Here is a 17,712-nt window from a genome sequence, read left to right as displayed (position 1 = left end):
AAAATTGATATATAAATAAAATTACTTTTTATTGCAATAAATAAATGTAATATATTTCTTAATATCGTGTTTAATGTATAGAATGTCTTGAATAATTTATCATCAAATTATTATATATTGTAATAAATATTATTGATTTCTATTTATATTATCGAGCATCTTTATGATAAAATATACGCACAGTTAATGAAACAAAATAATATTCATAATTGATAAATTTTATTCATTTTAAGTATATTTATTTATAAACATATTTATTATACTAAAAATACCTTAATCGTGCAAAAAAAAACTGCGTAAATGTTTTACAAAGGAATGTAAAAGACGCTATAAATAAACATAAAAATGAAGATTTGTCTGAAAAATACGATTAAAGAGATGATTTGGCTCAAATGGCTTAATAGAAGTGTTAAAATTTCTATAATTAATAAAATCTGTGGTATGCCTTTATAATATATATATATATATATATATATATATATATATATATATATTGATGAATTACACATTAATATTATAAACAATGCGTTTATAAACAACGATCGTGAATTGAATATTATTGTATAACTCATTGAATTTACTGACTGTTGCTAAAGTCATATTTTAAAAGCAAATATTGTATTAATTACGAATTATACATAATTAATAAGAGTCCCTTTAATAAGAGTCGATATATCAAATATTTTTATAATCGCTTATATTACATAATTTGTAATTCATTCGGATGATAATTTTCAATTTCTTACTTTCGTTCTCGTGAAAATAACATGAGAATAACGTGTCTAATTATATATTTTAACAATGATAATTATGGATAATAATTATGTAAAAAGAAAGAAAAGACAGAAAATAAAGTATATATATTGTAAAAAGCTTGGGACAAGGATGTCATGAATGAAGTCAATCGAAAAGTTATACTCGTTGAATCATTGCCCCTCGCAGTTAAGTGGTGGGGAAGATGGGTCGGTGAGGGCGGTGAGGGCGGTGAGGGCGGTGAGGGAGGTGAGGGCGGTGAGGAGGGAGGAGGAGGGAGAGGAAAAAAGTTTTTGTAGTATTCCGTAAGAGGCCGTAGCGTACCAGTAGTAAAAATTGCGACCAAATTCAATTATTTTCATCTACTTTCATACCTCTTGTATAGTTCTTACGTTTTTTTTTTTTTTTTTTTTTTTTTTTTTTTTTTTTTTCTTTTTAAATATTTATTGCCCATTACCGGTTGTCCCGATCAATTCTACGTCGCCACTACCACCACTACCAATGCATAAGGTGTTTTATAAATTGTTTACTGCGAAAAGTAGTACCGAGCAGACGATACAGAAATTATAGATAATGCGTATTTAGATTAACATATATTGCACTGTGATTGCGTTGCACACCAGTGTGTATTGATAGTATAAAAGAAATTCACTTAGATAAGCGGAAGGATTGTTAAAGAAATATTGAAAGAAAGGTAAAGATTAAAAAAAAAAAAAAAAAGAAAAAAAAGAAAAAGTGCAATTCGGTTGAAATCCATGGCAGAAAGCAACGAAATCGCGCTTGATTCAAACGGGTGAGTAATTCCGAATTAATATCGATAGGCCGTGAGACTCTTGTAATCCTTATATTAATAATCTCAGTAGCTTAATATCATATTATCATACTTGATAATGAAGGTATTCGATAGGAATTCATTTGTTTCGTTGGTACGTATTTTTATATTCAATTGTCTTATCGATTATGAAAATCTATTAAAATATCTATCCAAAGTAACCCATAAACTAATTTTGAAAGTCATGCAAATTATTTGTGATGATTTTTACTTGTTTACAATTAATCTTGTTCTCTTTTCTTTAACAAAATTGTATTATGCAATAAACGTATTGTTAAAATATAATACCGAAATTCATATTAACAATGATGTAAGAGTTATCTAATTATATCCAACATGGTATGCATCGCTGAGTAAAAATAAACCAAATATAATCACTAGATCTTATATAGTACGGTTTGTGAAATATTAATGTTTATTGTATGGCTAATGTAACAATTTTGAAAATAATATTGGACAAATTTTATTGTATTTGCAGTTGGCTCTGGGGATGGTTTAGCTGGTCACGCTGTTCCTCAACCATGTTAAGGACAGTAGAAAAAAAAATATTCTCATGTGAGTGCATGGTGGAAAATGCAAGATTTCTTTTCTTAATCTTGCATTTGAACTACAATGACAGCTGGTTATTAATTGCTTTGTGACTCAGATAAATATTATACAATATATGTTTTTGCTGATAACAACTTTCAAGGATATACCATAGATAAGAAAAAAAAGTCAGTGTACGATGCTTTTGCATTAATATTCAGTGAATTAGTAAGAAAAAGTTTTCAATATTACAGTAAAAGCTCTTTTGTTGTAAATTTTTAATCTTTTCAATTAAAGTGACTGCAAACTTTATAATAACAATAATGTATTATCTATATTAAAATTATATCGCATTGAGTTATAATTTTTTATTTATTTTAAGAAGATTCGCAGTGACTTAGAATTAAATTATCCCAATTTAACATTTACAATCAAAGTCGTAATTGTTTCATCTGGGATCAATGTAAATAATGATTTTTTTTTTTTTTACTGAGATACATTTAAGCATTGTATCAATTAATTAAGAGAATTAAAATTTTTATATAATTACGGTTTTATAATACAAAGTAGAATATTATCACTTTGTAAATTATTTAGCCATCAAAGGTACCTGTTTAAAAGTATCGCGTTTAAAGAAATTTCAAACACCTATATTTATATACACTATATATATATATATATATATATATATATATATATATATATATATATATATATACACATTACCTTCCAAATGTATTTGATATTTATTCAAAACAGTTATAAAACTAAAATTGACATACTGAATAAAATAAGGATTCTTGAGAAATGCATTGCAAGATTATTTATATATTTTAGTTCTTTTTGCGTAATTGTACATGATTCGTTAAAAAAGTATTATAATTGATAATTTTTAAAAATAATATTTGAATATACAACTTAATGAAAATAAAAATTAATAATTTTTTTCTGACCACCGCATTAATAAAATAAGGATAATCGTAATTATATTGAAAAAATATCAATAATTGTTTCAGATCTTAAAACAGGGTATAGAGGTTGGTATGTTGATATTGGCCCAGTTGTGGGAGTTTCAGATAAAATTTGGACGATATCTCTTAATCAAGACAGTCCAAAAACGCCAATTGTTTTGCTACATGGTCTCGGAGCTGGTGTAGCACTATGGGTTTTAAATCTTGATACTCTGGCTATGCATAGACCCGTTTATGCTATAGATTTATTAGGTAAATATTTAAGATAAAAAAGCATTAAAATTTTTTTTTTTTTCTCTTAAAGGTCCATCGTTGTATTGTTAATTACTAAAAGTATGTGGATTAATTTATAATTAATTTTAGATTAATGTACGATAAGATTAGATTATTCATGAGCTTTAAAAGTTTCATAAATAAAGATGAAGACGATCAAATGCAACCTGTATTATGTTCAATTTTGCAATTTCAAATTTGTGTCTAAAAAATGAGAACAGAAATTTCATTCTCCTATAGTCATTTATTTTATATACGATTAAAATAGAAAAAGCTGCAACAAAAAAAAAATAAAGTAAAACAAAGACGGTTGTAAAAATGCAACTATCGAATGATGATTGCGCAATTATTGATTACAATTGTTAGTAAGAAATCAAAGAAAAATCTATCGTATGATATATCATATTTCATTATTTATTATCCACGAATAAAATTACAATAATGCAAAATAAATTTCACATTTTTCTTAATTTAATTATTATTTTTAAACTGTCTTTTATTTATTTTTTTTGTATAGGATTTGGTAGAAGTAGTAGACCAGTTTTCAGTAAACAAGCCGAAGAAGCTGAAAATCAATTAATTAACTCGGTAGAAGAATGGAGAAAAGAAATGCAGTTAGAAAAGTTTGTTCTACTTGGGCATTCGATGGGTGGTTTTTTAGCTGCTTCGTACGCTATTCAGTATCCAAAGCGAGTTAAGCATTTGATACTTGCCGATCCTTGGGGATTTCTAGAAAAGCCCAACGACGTTGCCAATAAAGTAGGATTGCCTCTTTGGTTAAAAGCATTAACATACGTTGTTATACCTCTTAATCCATTATGGGCTGTTAGATTCGCTGGACCATTTGGTAAGTTTTATATTGTGAAAAAGAAAAAAATAATGATAATTTTATTTATATATATATATATATATATATATAAAAGTTATAATACTATACTAGATGATTTATCATTTTCTATCAGGTCAACGACTTATTGAAACAATACGTCCAGATATAGTAAAAAAATTTGCTCCATTTTTGAAAGACGATCCCAGTATCATTTCACAATATATACATCAGTGTAACATTCAAAATCCGTCGTAAGTTTTAAACATAATATTTGTTTTTCATCAATATGTTGAAAAACTCATAATTTCTTGAAATTTACTTGAACAGTGGAGAAAGCGCTTTTTATGCAATGATGCAGGGCTTTGGATGGGCGAAAAATCCAATCGTTAAAAGAATTGATAAATTAGATCCTCAAATCTCTATAACACTTCTGTATGGTAGTAGGTCTTGGATAGATAATTTAAATGATGAAACGATAAAACAAATTAGATCATCTTCATATGTTAATGTTCAGGTAATTTTTACATTATTACATTAAATATTTGTCATCTTTTTGTATTAATTTTGTTCTATCAAACAGATAATTAGTGGTGCTGGACATCATGTTTATTTAGATAAATGTGATACTTTTAATAAATATGTGCTGGAAGCATGTGCCTTAAACGATACGAATTCTAAACTTATGTATTCCACAAATAAAGAAGATTTAAAGTTAATAGAGAATGATGATGTAAAAAATAATGACATTGTTAAAAAAAAAGGTGTTTATAATTAAGATTGAGAATTGAGACGACACGAACGAGAACAAATTAATAGTTATTCTTAAATTTTCTTTCATTAAACACAATTATTTATTAAAATAATATATACCTATCTACGAACAGCAAGATTTAAGTTGAAAATGACATTGTGCTACTTTTACACCGTTGAAAAATAATTAATTTCATTTTCATTAAATTATGATTAAAGAGTTAAAAAAGTTAAATATTTGATCTCTTAAAAAAAAAGAAAGAAAAATATATATATATATATATATATATATATATACAAAGTAATTAATTTATTTCTTTATACAATAATTTTAATAAAATAAAATTTTTTCTTTTAAGTTAACAAAGCTTATACTATAAGTCTGTTATATCTATTATTAAATTTGAAGAGATGTGATAATAAATTGAATTTTCAATTTATAAAATTATTTAAAAAAATTATAGTCTATAAACATAAAATTAAATATCGCTAGATTCTCTGAATCTTTAAAAGAAAGATGATAAAAAATGGAATAAAATGTTTGTAAGAATTATAGCTTTTAATATTATTAAGTGTTATTTTTATTTTAAATAAAAAATATATAAAAACGCATGCGATCACATAATGTAAAATTGTATATATTTTTATTATACCCTTATATTATATGTATTTAATATATATCTTCATTCGATATATTCGATATGAATCTATAAGATGTGATTATTCAAAAACATCGAGCATTGTAATACTAATATTTACAAGTTAACAATTTACTTATACAATGCTAAGCAAATTTAGTGGAATTATTTTCTTTGTATACTAAGATAATAATAATTTACAAAAGTTTCTAGCATTTTCTTATATAATAATCGATAATAAAATTTGTACTAATTGAAAATTCATATTTAACAATAATACATATCCATACGCGCATTAATTCATCATCATATAGTGTAATTAAATTTTATTAAAATTTTGAATACCTCAGTATTTAATGAGAACTATCTATAATGCATTGGCTTTGAAGACTTTAAAATTGAACGATATAAATGCGCTTAATAAACCATTAATGTTATTTTTCTCAAAGCTTCAACATTCAAATGATAGTTTATCGAATCCCAGTTTGCTATGAAATTACAAAAATATATAAAAATTAATTTTCGTAATTGTTGATTCGTCTATTTCATTAAATGCTTAATTCGTATAATATATAAGCTTTTTATTTAAGCAATAATTATAAATAAATTCATTTAAATTGATAGTCAAAGCATATAGAGTTGTCAGCTAGTAAGGGATAAGTTTTTGAAATTATACATAATTAATAAGAGTCGATATATCAAATATTTTTATAATCGCTTATATTACATAATTTGTAATTCATTCGGATGATAATTTTCAATTTCTCACTTTCGTTCTCGTGAAAATAACTTTGAAATGATCCGCCAGAGGTGTTACTATCGCGTTACCTATTTTCTATCGTCGGACCTTCTTTTTCATGTGCGACTAATTCTAGCTTGATTATTGTGGATTAATTTTATTTAATTTAAACGGCATAAAACTTTATAATATTGAAATGGCTTTACACGTACCGAAAGCACCCGGTGTTAGTCAAATGCTTAAGGACGGAGTTCGCGTATGTATAAGTTTTATTATTTTTGTACTTATAAGCTTAAATGCACTTTTATTGAAATTGGCACATGTGCTTTTATTCCATAGTAATATCAGGTTATCTTGTAGTTATTCATGTTATTACCATTTATGGATTTTTCATACATACCGAATTTCACACAAATTTGCGTTGATAATACTTATTGAAATAGCGTAAAATTTAGTATTTGGCAAAGCTATGCTAAAAAGACAATTTCATGAAAAAAAATCAAAATGTTTATCGTAACCTAAATATGAAATATATGAAAATTTATAAATATTAAGCACATTCTGTTCTTATATCTTGTTATAGATCGATATTAAATTATAATTACTACCATTAATAATGTTGGATATTATGTATTGATAAACTGAAAGTAAATAAATTTTATAACAATGATATTTAACTTTTTTCCCCAAAGTATTATTTTTCACTTACTATTTTAGCTATTAATCTGCTTCATTGTGCATAATGTAACGCTCATAATTTTAAAAAAATTTTAAATTGTAATTATTTTGAAAAGCTAAGAATCATTAAAAATCATAATTTAATTAATGGCAGCCAACTGTTATAAATATTTGATTAAACTAATAAGACATAAGATGTTTTGTGAGAATACAATTTTGATTAATTACTTTGCCATTTAGAGAGGCAAACGATATTTCAATTGTAATGATTAAGTCTTTAAATAATTAGTAAGGTTATAAACTTTGCTAAATGAAATTAGTTTTTGATCATGTACAATTTTATAATTGATATTTTATTGCAATTTAAAGTATTAATGATAATACATTGTGTATAAATTTGTATGTTATTTATGTTGATATTTATTGAATTAATATTTTGTTTAAATTTAGTTCTTTTCTGGATTAGAAGAAGCTGTATTCCGTAATATCACAGCTTGTAACACTTTTGCACGATCTGTGCGTACTGCTTACGGACCAAATGGGATGAATAAAATGGTAATTAATCATTTGGAAAAATTGTTTGTCACTAGTGATGCAGCAACTATTATTAAGGAATTGGATGTTGAGCATCCAGCTGCAAAATTATTGATTCTTGCGTCAGAAATGCAGGAAGCAGAAGTTGGAGATGGAACAAATTTTGTTATTATATTTGCTGGTGCTTTGCTTGAAGCAGCTGAAGAGCTTTTACGTTTGGTATATTATTTAAAAAATAATTTGAATAAAATAAGTGAGATAGTATGAATCATGAAGCTTAATATTTGTATTATAAACTTTAGGGAATAACAACTTCAGAAATAGTGGAGGGATATGAACTTGCTCTTGACAAGGTTTTAGAAGAATTGCCAAAATTGGTTATTTACGAAGCAAAAGATTATCGAGATATTAATCAAGTAAAAGCAGGTATCAAAACTGCAGTGATGAGCAAACAATATGGCAAAGAGAATTTTATTACTGACCTTGTCTGTCAAGCATGTATCGCGATTTTACCCAAAAGTGATTCTGAAAATAACAAAAGTTTTAACGTTGATAATATAAGAATTTGTAAAATTTTGGGTTCTGGCTTACATTCGTCACAGGTATAAAAACTAAATATAATCTCTGGATAATTTGATTTTATTAAATTTTATTAAAAGACTAATATTTAAATTGACGCAAAGGTTGTTAAAGGAATGGTCTTTCAAAGACAAGTGGAGGGACATGTGACAAAAGCAGTATCTGCAAAAATTGCTGTTTATTCGTGTCCTGTAGACATTACACAAACCGAAACCAAGGGAACAGTCCTAATTACGACGGCTGATGAATTACTGAATTTTTCTAGGGGCGAAGAGAATTTGTTAGAATCTCAAATTAAGGCTATCGCGGATAGTGGTGCTACAGTTATTGTTTCTGGTGGTAAATTTGGCGATATGGCTCTGTACTTTGTCAACAAGTACAATATGATGGCTGTTCGGGTTCCTAGTAAATTTGATTTGAGACGTCTGTGCAAAGCAGTAAAAGCAACGGCTTTACCGAAGTTGGTAAGAAATTTTGCTGACTGTAAATTTATATACATGTATTACTTAATGGATTGTTAGTTAAAATTAAAAAATATTAATTTCCAATACATATTATATAACTTTTTAAATAATAAATATTTCTGAATATTAAATATTAAATCAATTTATCAAAAATAAATATTATGTCTATTGTAGTATCATTATTATTTATAATAAATTTTCTAGATTATAACATCATTAGTATTAGATATATTTAAGTAAAATATTGGAATGATTGTACATGTTTTTTGTTGTTTTAAACATTTAATTAGGTCCCACCAAGTAAAGAAGAATTGGGATGCGCAGATAATGTTTATGTAATGGAACTCGGTGATACCATTGGAGTTGTTTTTGAGCTTCATGAAGAGGAACGTAGTATTAGCACTATTGTGATACGGGGTTCAACGGATAATTACATGGACGATATCGAAAGAGCGATAGACGATGGAGTAAATACTTTTAAAGCTATCACACGGGATAATCGTTTCCTTCCTGGAGCTGGTGCAACAGAAGTTGAGTTAGCTGCTAAAATTGCCACATACGCTGATACAATTCCGGGTTTAGAACAGTATGCTGTACGCAAGTTTTCTACTGCATTAGAGATTTTCCCAAAAACTTTATCAGAAAATAGCGGCACACACGCTTGTGAACTTTTATCAAAACTGTATGCACTTCATAAAGAAGGTAAAAGGAACTATGGATTTGATGTAGAGGTAAAATATTTTTAAATTTTCATAATTTGTTAAAAATATGTAACAAAATAATATTTACAATTATATTATGATTTATAGAGTTCTGGAGTAGCATCGGTAATAGATGCAGAAAAATCTGAAATATTTGATTTGTACTTAACGAAATTTTGGGCTTTTAAATATGCAGTCAATGTTGCATGTACCGTGCTTAAAATCGATCAAATTATCATGGCAAAAACAGTTGGTGGGCCAAAACTACCAGGAGAGAAATCAAATAGTGATGATGAATCATAATCAATTACAATCTTACTTTAAAGAAATACGATTAATTTTCTACTCTATTATCATAAACTGTTTTCATATTTGTAATAAATATTGGATTATAGTTCAAATTAATAATTATGTTCATTTTATTTATTTATTATGTACTTGATGAAGGTTTTATAAAAATATACTTCGTTAAAATTAATTTATTTTATTATAATTTTTATGTATTTATAATTAAGATGAAGTAGATGAGTCTTCTTCAGCTTCTCTTAGCCATTTTATAAAAGGTGCAACCGTGTTTCTTATGGCTCTTGCTATATTTTTCTTACTTTCTTGTTTTAAGCAATCCTCATTGTCACTATCGCAGTCTTGCGAAGTGTCTTGAATATCATCGCAATCTTGCTCATACCATTCAATGATTTTTTCTTCAAATAAAATATCGTTATCATAAAAGAAATGTAATAAATTTAGTACATATGGTAAAATTAATTCTTGACTCGAAGAAGCTACATCTTCAATGGCACGTAAGCAATCCTCTTGAGCATTTGGGGTTTTAATGTAATTCACAATTATAGGTTTAAAAAAATTTAACATTGTCTTTAAGATTTTGTAATACTCAGCATTATTTGAGCTGAGGCTAATTTTTGATATAGAATTATAATGTAATAAAGACAGATTTAGAATTGCTTTGATAACATTATAAGAAACTTGTCTTATACTAATATTGTAAGCATATCTTGAAGAATTAATTTCTAAAATTAAATTTTCGCACTTAAGCTTGTCTTGGTAGCCACGTAACAAGCTGTCAATAACCTCAGATAAAAACATTTCGTGATCATCTTGAAATGCTGGTGGAGGCGATGAATCTTTTAATGAAGGCGATGACGATGCTGATGAAAGAGATGAGGATAATGATGCATCTTCGTCAGAGTCAATATCATGATCATTTTCAGTAAGAATGGTTGCAAAGTTACTATCACAGTCACTCAAAGGCTCTTTCATATGTTCAATATCCCAATCAGAAATTCCAATAAGTGCATTACTATGATTTTTCGAGCATTTAATAGCATCTAATATTATGCAATCGGTTATTTTAAGATCTTTTTCTATAAAACAATTTGAAAAAATAATACTATTAGTCACTTCACAATTATCCTCAATTTGAACATATGAAAAAAGATATGAATTATTAATATGAACATTCTTTCCTATATTACACGAAGGTCCAATAACAGATCTTTTAATAAATGAATTTTTTCCTAATGTACTATGTTCACCAACAAGTGATGCACTATGTAAAGTACAGCCTTTAGATAATATTGAGCTAGAGTGTTTATATATAATTTTGGGCAGATAGATAAAATTCCTTAATGATAATGGCAATGTATCTGGAACTAGAGGATAACAGTGACGTTGTAGAATATCTCTAGAAAGAATTTTATAAGCTTTCCATGAAGTAATCGGTAGTGCATAAGTTGGATATATTAAAGGCTCCCAATATATTCTTGAATCTAAAAACTCTTCGTTTATTAAAACTCCACGAATAAAATCTTCCATTGTCTAAAATTAAAAAATTTGACCATCAATTTTAATCGAATATAGTGATGTTCTACATATTAAAAACACCTTATTTTGTGATTAAGCATTCCTAATTATTGCATAATATTAATATAATTAAAATATATTTTTGATATATTTGTTATTTAAAATTTTTTATAATATAAAACAAATTTTTAATGAGCCTTTATTGCAAGTATGTTTATGGAGGTGTGAAATTATTGAAAAAGTATTAAAAAAAACATTAATGCGTAGCTTTTTACATTGTATCTTTATCATAATTTTTTTTTATTACAAAGCTTAAAGCTTATGATTATTAATAGAAAAAAGTTAAATGGTTAATTTTGTAAAATTTCAGTTCATTGTGTAAATAATGAAATGATAATCTTACCTGAAAATCAAAATTATCAGCAAATAAAGGAAGAACAGATTGAGAACATACATAAATACGAGTATCGAATAAGGCAGTATTTATATGAACATTATCGTGATCTAAAAACCACTGTAGTTCGAGTTTAATTTTTTTTTCATTTGAATTTAATTTTTTGTAATGGAGTATTCTTCTTGTATTGGCAGTCGAAACAACTAAAGTAGATTCATTTTTTAAAGCGGAATCTTTGATATTACCAAGATTTCTAAGAACCATGGTTAAGACAACATTTTTGTCTTTCTCTTTTCGAACTCTATGTAAGTCCATAAGCGTCCGTAAATCAATATTAGCGAATACTGGACCACGTATTAATATAAAATCATCTCTGATACAACCATTTGTATCTATATCTCTAAGAGCATCCCCAAGCGATCCAGAATCATTCAATTGTATAGGTATTATTATTATATTTTTATCTTGAAAATGTTTTATTGAATCTGTAATTTTAGCCTTGTTAAGAGAGCTACTGTAGTACAAATAAACTGTTTGTACTCGTGAGCGTATTAAATTTTCTATTAGATAATCTAAAAGTGGCAAAGTAACAACAGGCAAAAGAATGCTAGGATAAACTTTTTCGATGGGTTTAAAATCATGAATGAATTCGTCCGCAAAAACAATAACCTTAAGACTCTCCTGTTTGCCGTATGTATTGTTCGGTAATTCTTTTATAACATTTACAGACATTTTTTCCCTTTCTCGTATTATCTTTTAATTATAATTATTATTAATTTCAAAATCAAATGTATTATTTAACATGACTGGAATAGTATATATATGCACAATAATCATATTATTACACGTATTACCTTTTTTTTATTTATTTATATCACATTTATAACCTTTAAATACATATTAGCGATAAATACAGGCAATGAAAATTATGAATGACAGTCTTACGCAAAAGGAAGCAAATGTCGCATGCGCACTGGAATTAAGTTTATTGGTGCTTAATATATGATGATTATTACATTTATAATTAATCTAATGCGAGTTAAAATTTCATATCTTCCTTCATATCAACATTCTTTTTCTACTTTCCTATCTACAATTTTACAATACTCGGTATTCTAACTAAATTACTTCGCTATTGTAAATAGTGTAATATATAATATATACTGTATATACACGTTATACATGTAATAGAATTAAAAATAACATATATTGAAAATATTTTCTCAGTTATTGTAGAAGAAATCTTGTTACAGGTCCTTGGGTTCGAGTTATATTTAATAAATATATCGTTCTTATTGAAGTTAAATTGAAGTTACATTTCAATAGAATATTAAAAAATGTTAATGAAATACAGACTAGCATGCAAATATTATGTTTTTCTTTCTAGCGTTATTTCATTAGTAAAACAAGCAATATTTATGATAAATATAATGCTTAATTAAATAATGATTGAAAAGTTGTAAACATGTAATTTTAACATTTTTATTCAGAATTAAATTTAAGGCTCATATTATCTTTCTTATTATAATGATTTTTGTGTTTAAAATATTTCTATAAGATTCTTATTACAGATTACATATATACATTAAGATTATTATTCTTATTATATATATATTTATATATAATTATACTTAAGTTAAAAAATTAAGCATTTCAATATCTATAATCATAATGCTAAAATAAAAAATATGAAAAAATAACAATTTATTTACTTCTGCATTACATTACGCATACATGAAATATCTGTATTAATTTATATATACTTTTATTCAAACGTAACAATTGGATTAATTTCGTTTTGTCGATATAAAGTTATTTGATACCAAAACTTGTTGAGCAGCATTATTTATATGTCTAAAACGTTCTGATCCAAGATGAATTCCACCATACCATCGAGAAACTATGACTATGACATTTTTTATATTCATAATCTTAAGTAAAAACATTGTTCAAAATTAATAAGAATAATGTATTAAATTGGTACATAACACATTACCTGCAACAAATTTAATAATCTACTTCCACCTTGAGATTCTCCATCGTCGTTACAATCTTGTAAATAATTTTTTGTATTTTCATCATAAATTCTGTATGCATACATATTATGAGCTGCTTGTTGAATCTTTCGATTTTCTTTTAGTTTCATTATTACATTTCTATCAGAATGAAAAAAAAAAAAAATTCATATAGAAGGTAACCGTATAAGTTACTATAGAAAGTAACAATTTATATTTTTCATGCATACCGAACTTGACAACTGGAACGAACAATGGCAGCATGTCCTTGAAACGAACTTTTTCTATCAGAAATTACTTCTCCGTGACTAATTATTGGACATGTAATCTCAGTTTCGCTGGTAGTTAAAAGTTTGTTTGATTTTACATTCATATAATCATTATTTGTTAATTTCTCAATTGATTTTGAATATAAAGATTGCAATTCTTCTCTGATTTTTTCTATCCATTGAAATATTACATTTTGTCCGATATGTGATCTGAAAATTAAATATAAATGAACCAACCATTAAATTCAACAACTAAAATCACACCACCAACTTATTAAATCAAACAATGATTATATAATAACAATAATTATAATATAAAATCAAATTTTTACTTGAAAATTTAATTACTAACAAATAAATATCATTCAGAAGATTGAACAGATGCAATTTGTTCTCATGTTTTAAATGTGGAGCAGAAATTTCAAATGTTGGAGGTGATATTGAAGGATAAGAATCGGAAAATTTAACATAAAGTTTTACATATATGTTACTATCACAATCACTAACGATTGTAATACTATATTTTCTATTTTCATCATCTTCTATTTGAAATTCTGAACCATAAATAGCTTTTAAACTTTCTATTTCTTCTTTCTACAAATAAGAATAACGTTTTACAGCTCTATTATAGATTACAATTAATATAACTTACTTGTTTTGTTAAATTATCCATTTATTTACAGTTAAATATGCCTTTTATTGACAAAATTAAAATGAATGCTATTTATTATTATGTGAATCTGAAAACATGTATAAATGTATTAATTGTTACTTTTATTAATAAAAATATACAATCAATTCCATTCTGGAAATCACAGAAGTTCAGAGTATGTAAATACGTTAATATAAAATACTAAAATAAATAGAAACGAGATACACGTATGTAATAAATGGTAAACAGTATTTTACTTGAAAATTATACTGCATATTACGTGTGCATATACATAAATAATAATCATATGATGTAAATAGCATTATCGACATGTGCTTTGATTATTAAATTCGTCTCTAATTTACGCGATTTCTCCATTAAAATGTGCATATTTCCTATTTATAGATAAACATCCAACATTTATTTGCTTATATCTATAAATAATTTTCCATTTGTTATATATAGACACATATGAAAATTCAACATATAGGAATTATTATCATAATACAAAGAAATCCGTATTTATGACGAATATATCCATCCGTACGTTGAATAAACAAAAGAAGGTTAATAATTGTTTCTTTCAAACAAACTTTTCTAATTCTAATTCAATATTAACCTTCCATACATTAATTGCATATGTAAATTAAAAAAATTATTAAATTGAAAGCTTTCGAAATTATTAAAAAATTGAATTATTAAAAAAAAAGTTCGCTACTCTTACGATGTTTCATTAAGACAAATGACTATTGATATATAATGTTTTTACAATCAAAAATGTTTTTATTCGAAAAAAATTTTGAATTTACATTTAATATTAAAATATATGACAAAATATAATAAAATATATTCAATTTTCTGTTATCTTATAACTTGGCCTCCACAATTCAAATACAACTCATTCGAATAAACTTTTTTGTTATAAGCGTCGAATTAGATAAAATTACTTAAATATCATTTTTCAAATTCTATTGAAATTAATATCTGTGAATTTTTTACACATATTTACTTTGCGAAAATTTCATAAATCAATGGTGGAAAAAAATTACATTGACTATTTCCGTTTTTAAACATATATATTAAAAATATATAATCTATTCGTTCGTTCAAAACTAATTCTGCACAATACTTTAAAAATTTTCCAAACTACTTATTAATATTAAGACATTAGGTTATTCGATTATTCGAATAAATAATAATCCAATCAAATTTGTTATATATATCTTTTTAATAATTTGAAGCAAAACTTATACAGCGAATTTAATTTACTTATATATTACAAAATACAATTTTTATTTATTGAGAGAACTCGCCAAATTTCCATGAACAAATTACATATAAAATAAAAAGTAACGACATTCCACATTGAATAATAAATTAATTTAAAAATTTTTATCTTTATTAATTTAACATTTAAAGTCTATTTAAATAAAATAATAATATTTAATAAATGCGTACAATTAATTTATTTTCATTTTGTACATACTATTGATAATTTCGACTTCGACTTGGACGATCATGTAATATTGGTAATTTATAATATTTTTATTATCAAATTCATAAAAAAAAAAAAAAGTATCCAAATGCGTTATACAATTATTTATGTACACGGCCCTTGTACGTTATTTATTTATAAAAACGTAAGACAAAGACATATATATTATTTATTTTATTTAACGGATATTTCCACTGTTACGAATATGCCTGAATTGTATAGACAAATTTTCTATCTTAGCGAATAAATAATCTAGTAGCATAGATGCATATAAACAAAATTTAAAGAATATTTTAATAATTATAAATTTACGCCTTTAAATTATATTAAATAATCGTGAAAATAATTAATTTTCGTTACATACCTTATTAAAAATAATGAGCGTATTGTGAAAAGAAAAAATTCGATTCTAATGTATTATTGATTCATTTGCTTTATCATACATGAACTTGTTACTCATAATGAACTTACATCCTGAAAAAATTTGACACATAATACACTATGGATCGTATATACAATGTCTATATTTAACTTATATTGTAAATACAAAACATATCATATGTAATGAATGTACATTGAACTGGAATATGCGAGTAATCTACATTTATCGGTCACTAAGCTTTAATTTCCATTGCGCAGACGTTGCATATACAAAGTATCGGTTCGTTTTTCCTGCTCATAGATTTTTTGTAATCGATAAATTTTGTAAGGAATCGATTAATTATTCTTCTATACGCTTGTCTCGATCGACAAACATTATTAGTTAAGGAATAGAATAATACGTCTATCAATTTTGTTTCGTGCAATATATTTATTCAAATTGTTATGTATTATTTAAAAATAAACATACTAATATTAAAACAAGATTATTATATTCGTATATAATATAAAGCGGCAAATTCAAAAACATCATTATTAAATAGCAGGCGTATAAGCTAAATGACCAATTGATTATTTCATAAAATAGAACTTTAGAACTCGATTATTATCGATAATTAGAAATCAATATTTTAAATTAAAAAATTTTATTAACAAATACTTTCAAGTATATATATATAGTAATTTAATTAATACTCAATTTACATATATTTCCATCACTTTGATTACAAATAATATATAAAGATACGGTCGTAACATATTTGTTAAAAATTAAACTCTCCAATAGTAAGTATTGTTTCTGTTTAGTAATGTTGTTTATTTATAGGGATAAGTACAGTTAAATGTTTCTTTATTACAATTTCAGTAAAAGTTGAAAAAAAATTTATTATACAACTATTACAACTGCATAAACAATAATTAATGCAGTAATTGGTAATTACATTTTTTTAATTGTTGACTAACTATATCGATGAATCAGTAGTTTTAATGTAAATCGCACCTTTGTTTTTTGTTCTTGGAGAATAGATGCGACTGAGTGAACAAATGAGCGAACCTGCAAGAATACAAAGTAATGCTTGATACAATAATCTTAAAAAGCAAAAAAAAAAAACTGATAAAATCGTTTCATTAATGAGTGTAATGTAATAAAAGCGAATGAATTTATACAAATAAAAGTAATGCAAGTAAATTAAAATAATGAAATGATTTTATAAATTCCAATTATATTCTGCTATTCAAAGTAGGTGTATTCGCATTAAGTAATGATATGCTATAAAAAAAACATTTACAGGATATTATAAAATAATGGTCTTCAAAACATCTATTTCTGATACTATACATTACAATATAAATTTGTAATCTAAGTGCATGCATGTAAGGTAGACAATTTATATAATCTAATATTTTATATTTTTCTAA

The 17,712-nt window shown here is 25.4% G+C and overlaps 4 protein-coding genes across 5 annotated transcripts; 2 read left to right on the top strand and 2 right to left on the bottom strand.

Annotated features, from left to right (window-relative positions):
- The first annotated feature begins 1,208 nt into the window (after window positions 1–1,208).
- puml (pummelig) lies at window positions 1,209–5,110 on the top strand. Its single transcript, XM_011499592.1, has 7 exons — window positions 1,209–1,546; window positions 2,064–2,140; window positions 3,130–3,336; window positions 3,875–4,204; window positions 4,320–4,437; window positions 4,514–4,700; window positions 4,767–5,110. The coding sequence occupies exons 1-7, from the start codon at window positions 1,509–1,511 to the stop codon at window positions 4,959–4,961; spliced, it is 1,152 nt and encodes a 383-aa protein (XP_011497894.1). The 5' UTR covers window positions 1,209–1,508; the 3' UTR covers window positions 4,962–5,110.
- Window positions 5,111–6,418: 1,308 nt separating this feature from the next.
- Window positions 6,419–9,678, top strand: CCT8 (chaperonin containing TCP1 subunit 8). Its single transcript, XM_011499591.1, has 6 exons — window positions 6,419–6,569; window positions 7,442–7,744; window positions 7,828–8,127; window positions 8,209–8,568; window positions 8,859–9,299; window positions 9,378–9,678. Exons 1-6 carry the CDS (start codon window positions 6,510–6,512, stop codon window positions 9,570–9,572), a joined length of 1,659 nt encoding a protein of 552 aa, XP_011497893.1. The 5' UTR covers window positions 6,419–6,509; the 3' UTR covers window positions 9,573–9,678.
- Window positions 9,679–9,737: 59 nt separating this feature from the next.
- Window positions 9,738–12,249, bottom strand: eIF2Bepsilon (eukaryotic translation initiation factor 2B subunit epsilon). Its single transcript, XM_011499590.1, has 2 exons — window positions 11,494–12,249; window positions 9,738–11,105 (listed from the first exon to the last, which is right to left on the bottom strand). The coding sequence occupies exons 1-2, from the start codon at window positions 12,214–12,216 to the stop codon at window positions 9,780–9,782; spliced, it is 2,049 nt and encodes a 682-aa protein (XP_011497892.1). The 5' UTR covers window positions 12,217–12,249; the 3' UTR covers window positions 9,738–9,779.
- A 956-nt stretch (window positions 12,250–13,205) lies between these two features.
- On the bottom strand, window positions 13,206–14,456 carry LOC105362214 (protein IMPACT-like). 2 transcript variants are annotated; one of them, XM_011499588.1, is made up of 5 exons: window positions 14,421–14,456; window positions 14,121–14,362; window positions 13,730–13,978; window positions 13,481–13,640; window positions 13,206–13,415 (listed from the first exon to the last, which is right to left on the bottom strand). In XM_011499588.1, the coding sequence occupies exons 1-5, from the start codon at window positions 14,439–14,441 to the stop codon at window positions 13,272–13,274; spliced, it is 816 nt and encodes a 271-aa protein (XP_011497890.1). In that variant the 5' UTR covers window positions 14,442–14,456; the 3' UTR covers window positions 13,206–13,271. The 2 variants fall into 2 exon arrangements, with proteins under 2 accessions (XP_011497890.1, XP_011497891.1); XM_011499589.1 differs by having other exon boundaries at window positions 13,322–13,390.
- Between the last annotated feature and the right edge of the window lie 3,256 nt (window positions 14,457–17,712).

Source organism: Ceratosolen solmsi, unplaced genomic scaffold (genome assembly GCF_000503995.2).
Source record: "Ceratosolen solmsi marchali unplaced genomic scaffold, CerSol_1.0 scaffold35, whole genome shotgun sequence".
In the NCBI taxonomy this organism is placed as follows: Eukaryota; Metazoa; Arthropoda; class Insecta; order Hymenoptera; family Agaonidae; genus Ceratosolen; species Ceratosolen solmsi.
The sequence above is the reverse complement of the archived record's forward strand: the minus strand, read 5'-3'. Positions and strand labels throughout refer to the sequence as shown.

Coding starts and splice junctions, on each gene's coding strand:
- CCT8 (XM_011499591.1), top strand. CDS start 6,510: ATGGCTTTACACGTACCGAAAGCACCCGGTGTTAGTCAAATGCTTAAG. Junction 6,570..7,441: donor TGCTTAAGGACGGAGTTCGC/GTATGTATAAGT, acceptor GTTTAAATTTAG/TTCTTTTCTGGATTAGAAGA. Junction 9,300..9,377: donor ACTATGGATTTGATGTAGAG/GTAAAATATTTT, acceptor TATGATTTATAG/AGTTCTGGAGTAGCATCGGT.
- eIF2Bepsilon (XM_011499590.1), bottom strand. CDS start 12,216: ATGTCTGTAAATGTTATAAAAGAATTACCGAACAATACATACGGCAAA. Junction 11,106..11,493: donor CTGATAATTTTGATTTTCAG/GTAAGATTATCA, acceptor TTTTAATTTTAG/ACAATGGAAGATTTTATTCG.
- LOC105362214 (XM_011499588.1), bottom strand. CDS start 14,441: ATGGATAATTTAACAAAACAA. Junction 14,363..14,420: donor TGGATAATTTAACAAAACAA/GTAAGTTATATT, acceptor TCTTATTTGTAG/AAAGAAGAAATAGAAAGTTT. Junction 13,979..14,120: donor CTTCTGAATGATATTTATTT/GTTAGTAATTAA, acceptor TTTAATTTTCAG/ATCACATATCGGACAAAATG.
- puml (XM_011499592.1), top strand. CDS start 1,509: ATGGCAGAAAGCAACGAAATCGCGCTTGATTCAAACGG. Junction 1,547..2,063: donor ATCGCGCTTGATTCAAACGG/GTGAGTAATTCC, acceptor TTGTATTTGCAG/TTGGCTCTGGGGATGGTTTA. Junction 4,438..4,513: donor TGTAACATTCAAAATCCGTC/GTAAGTTTTAAA, acceptor TTACTTGAACAG/TGGAGAAAGCGCTTTTTATG.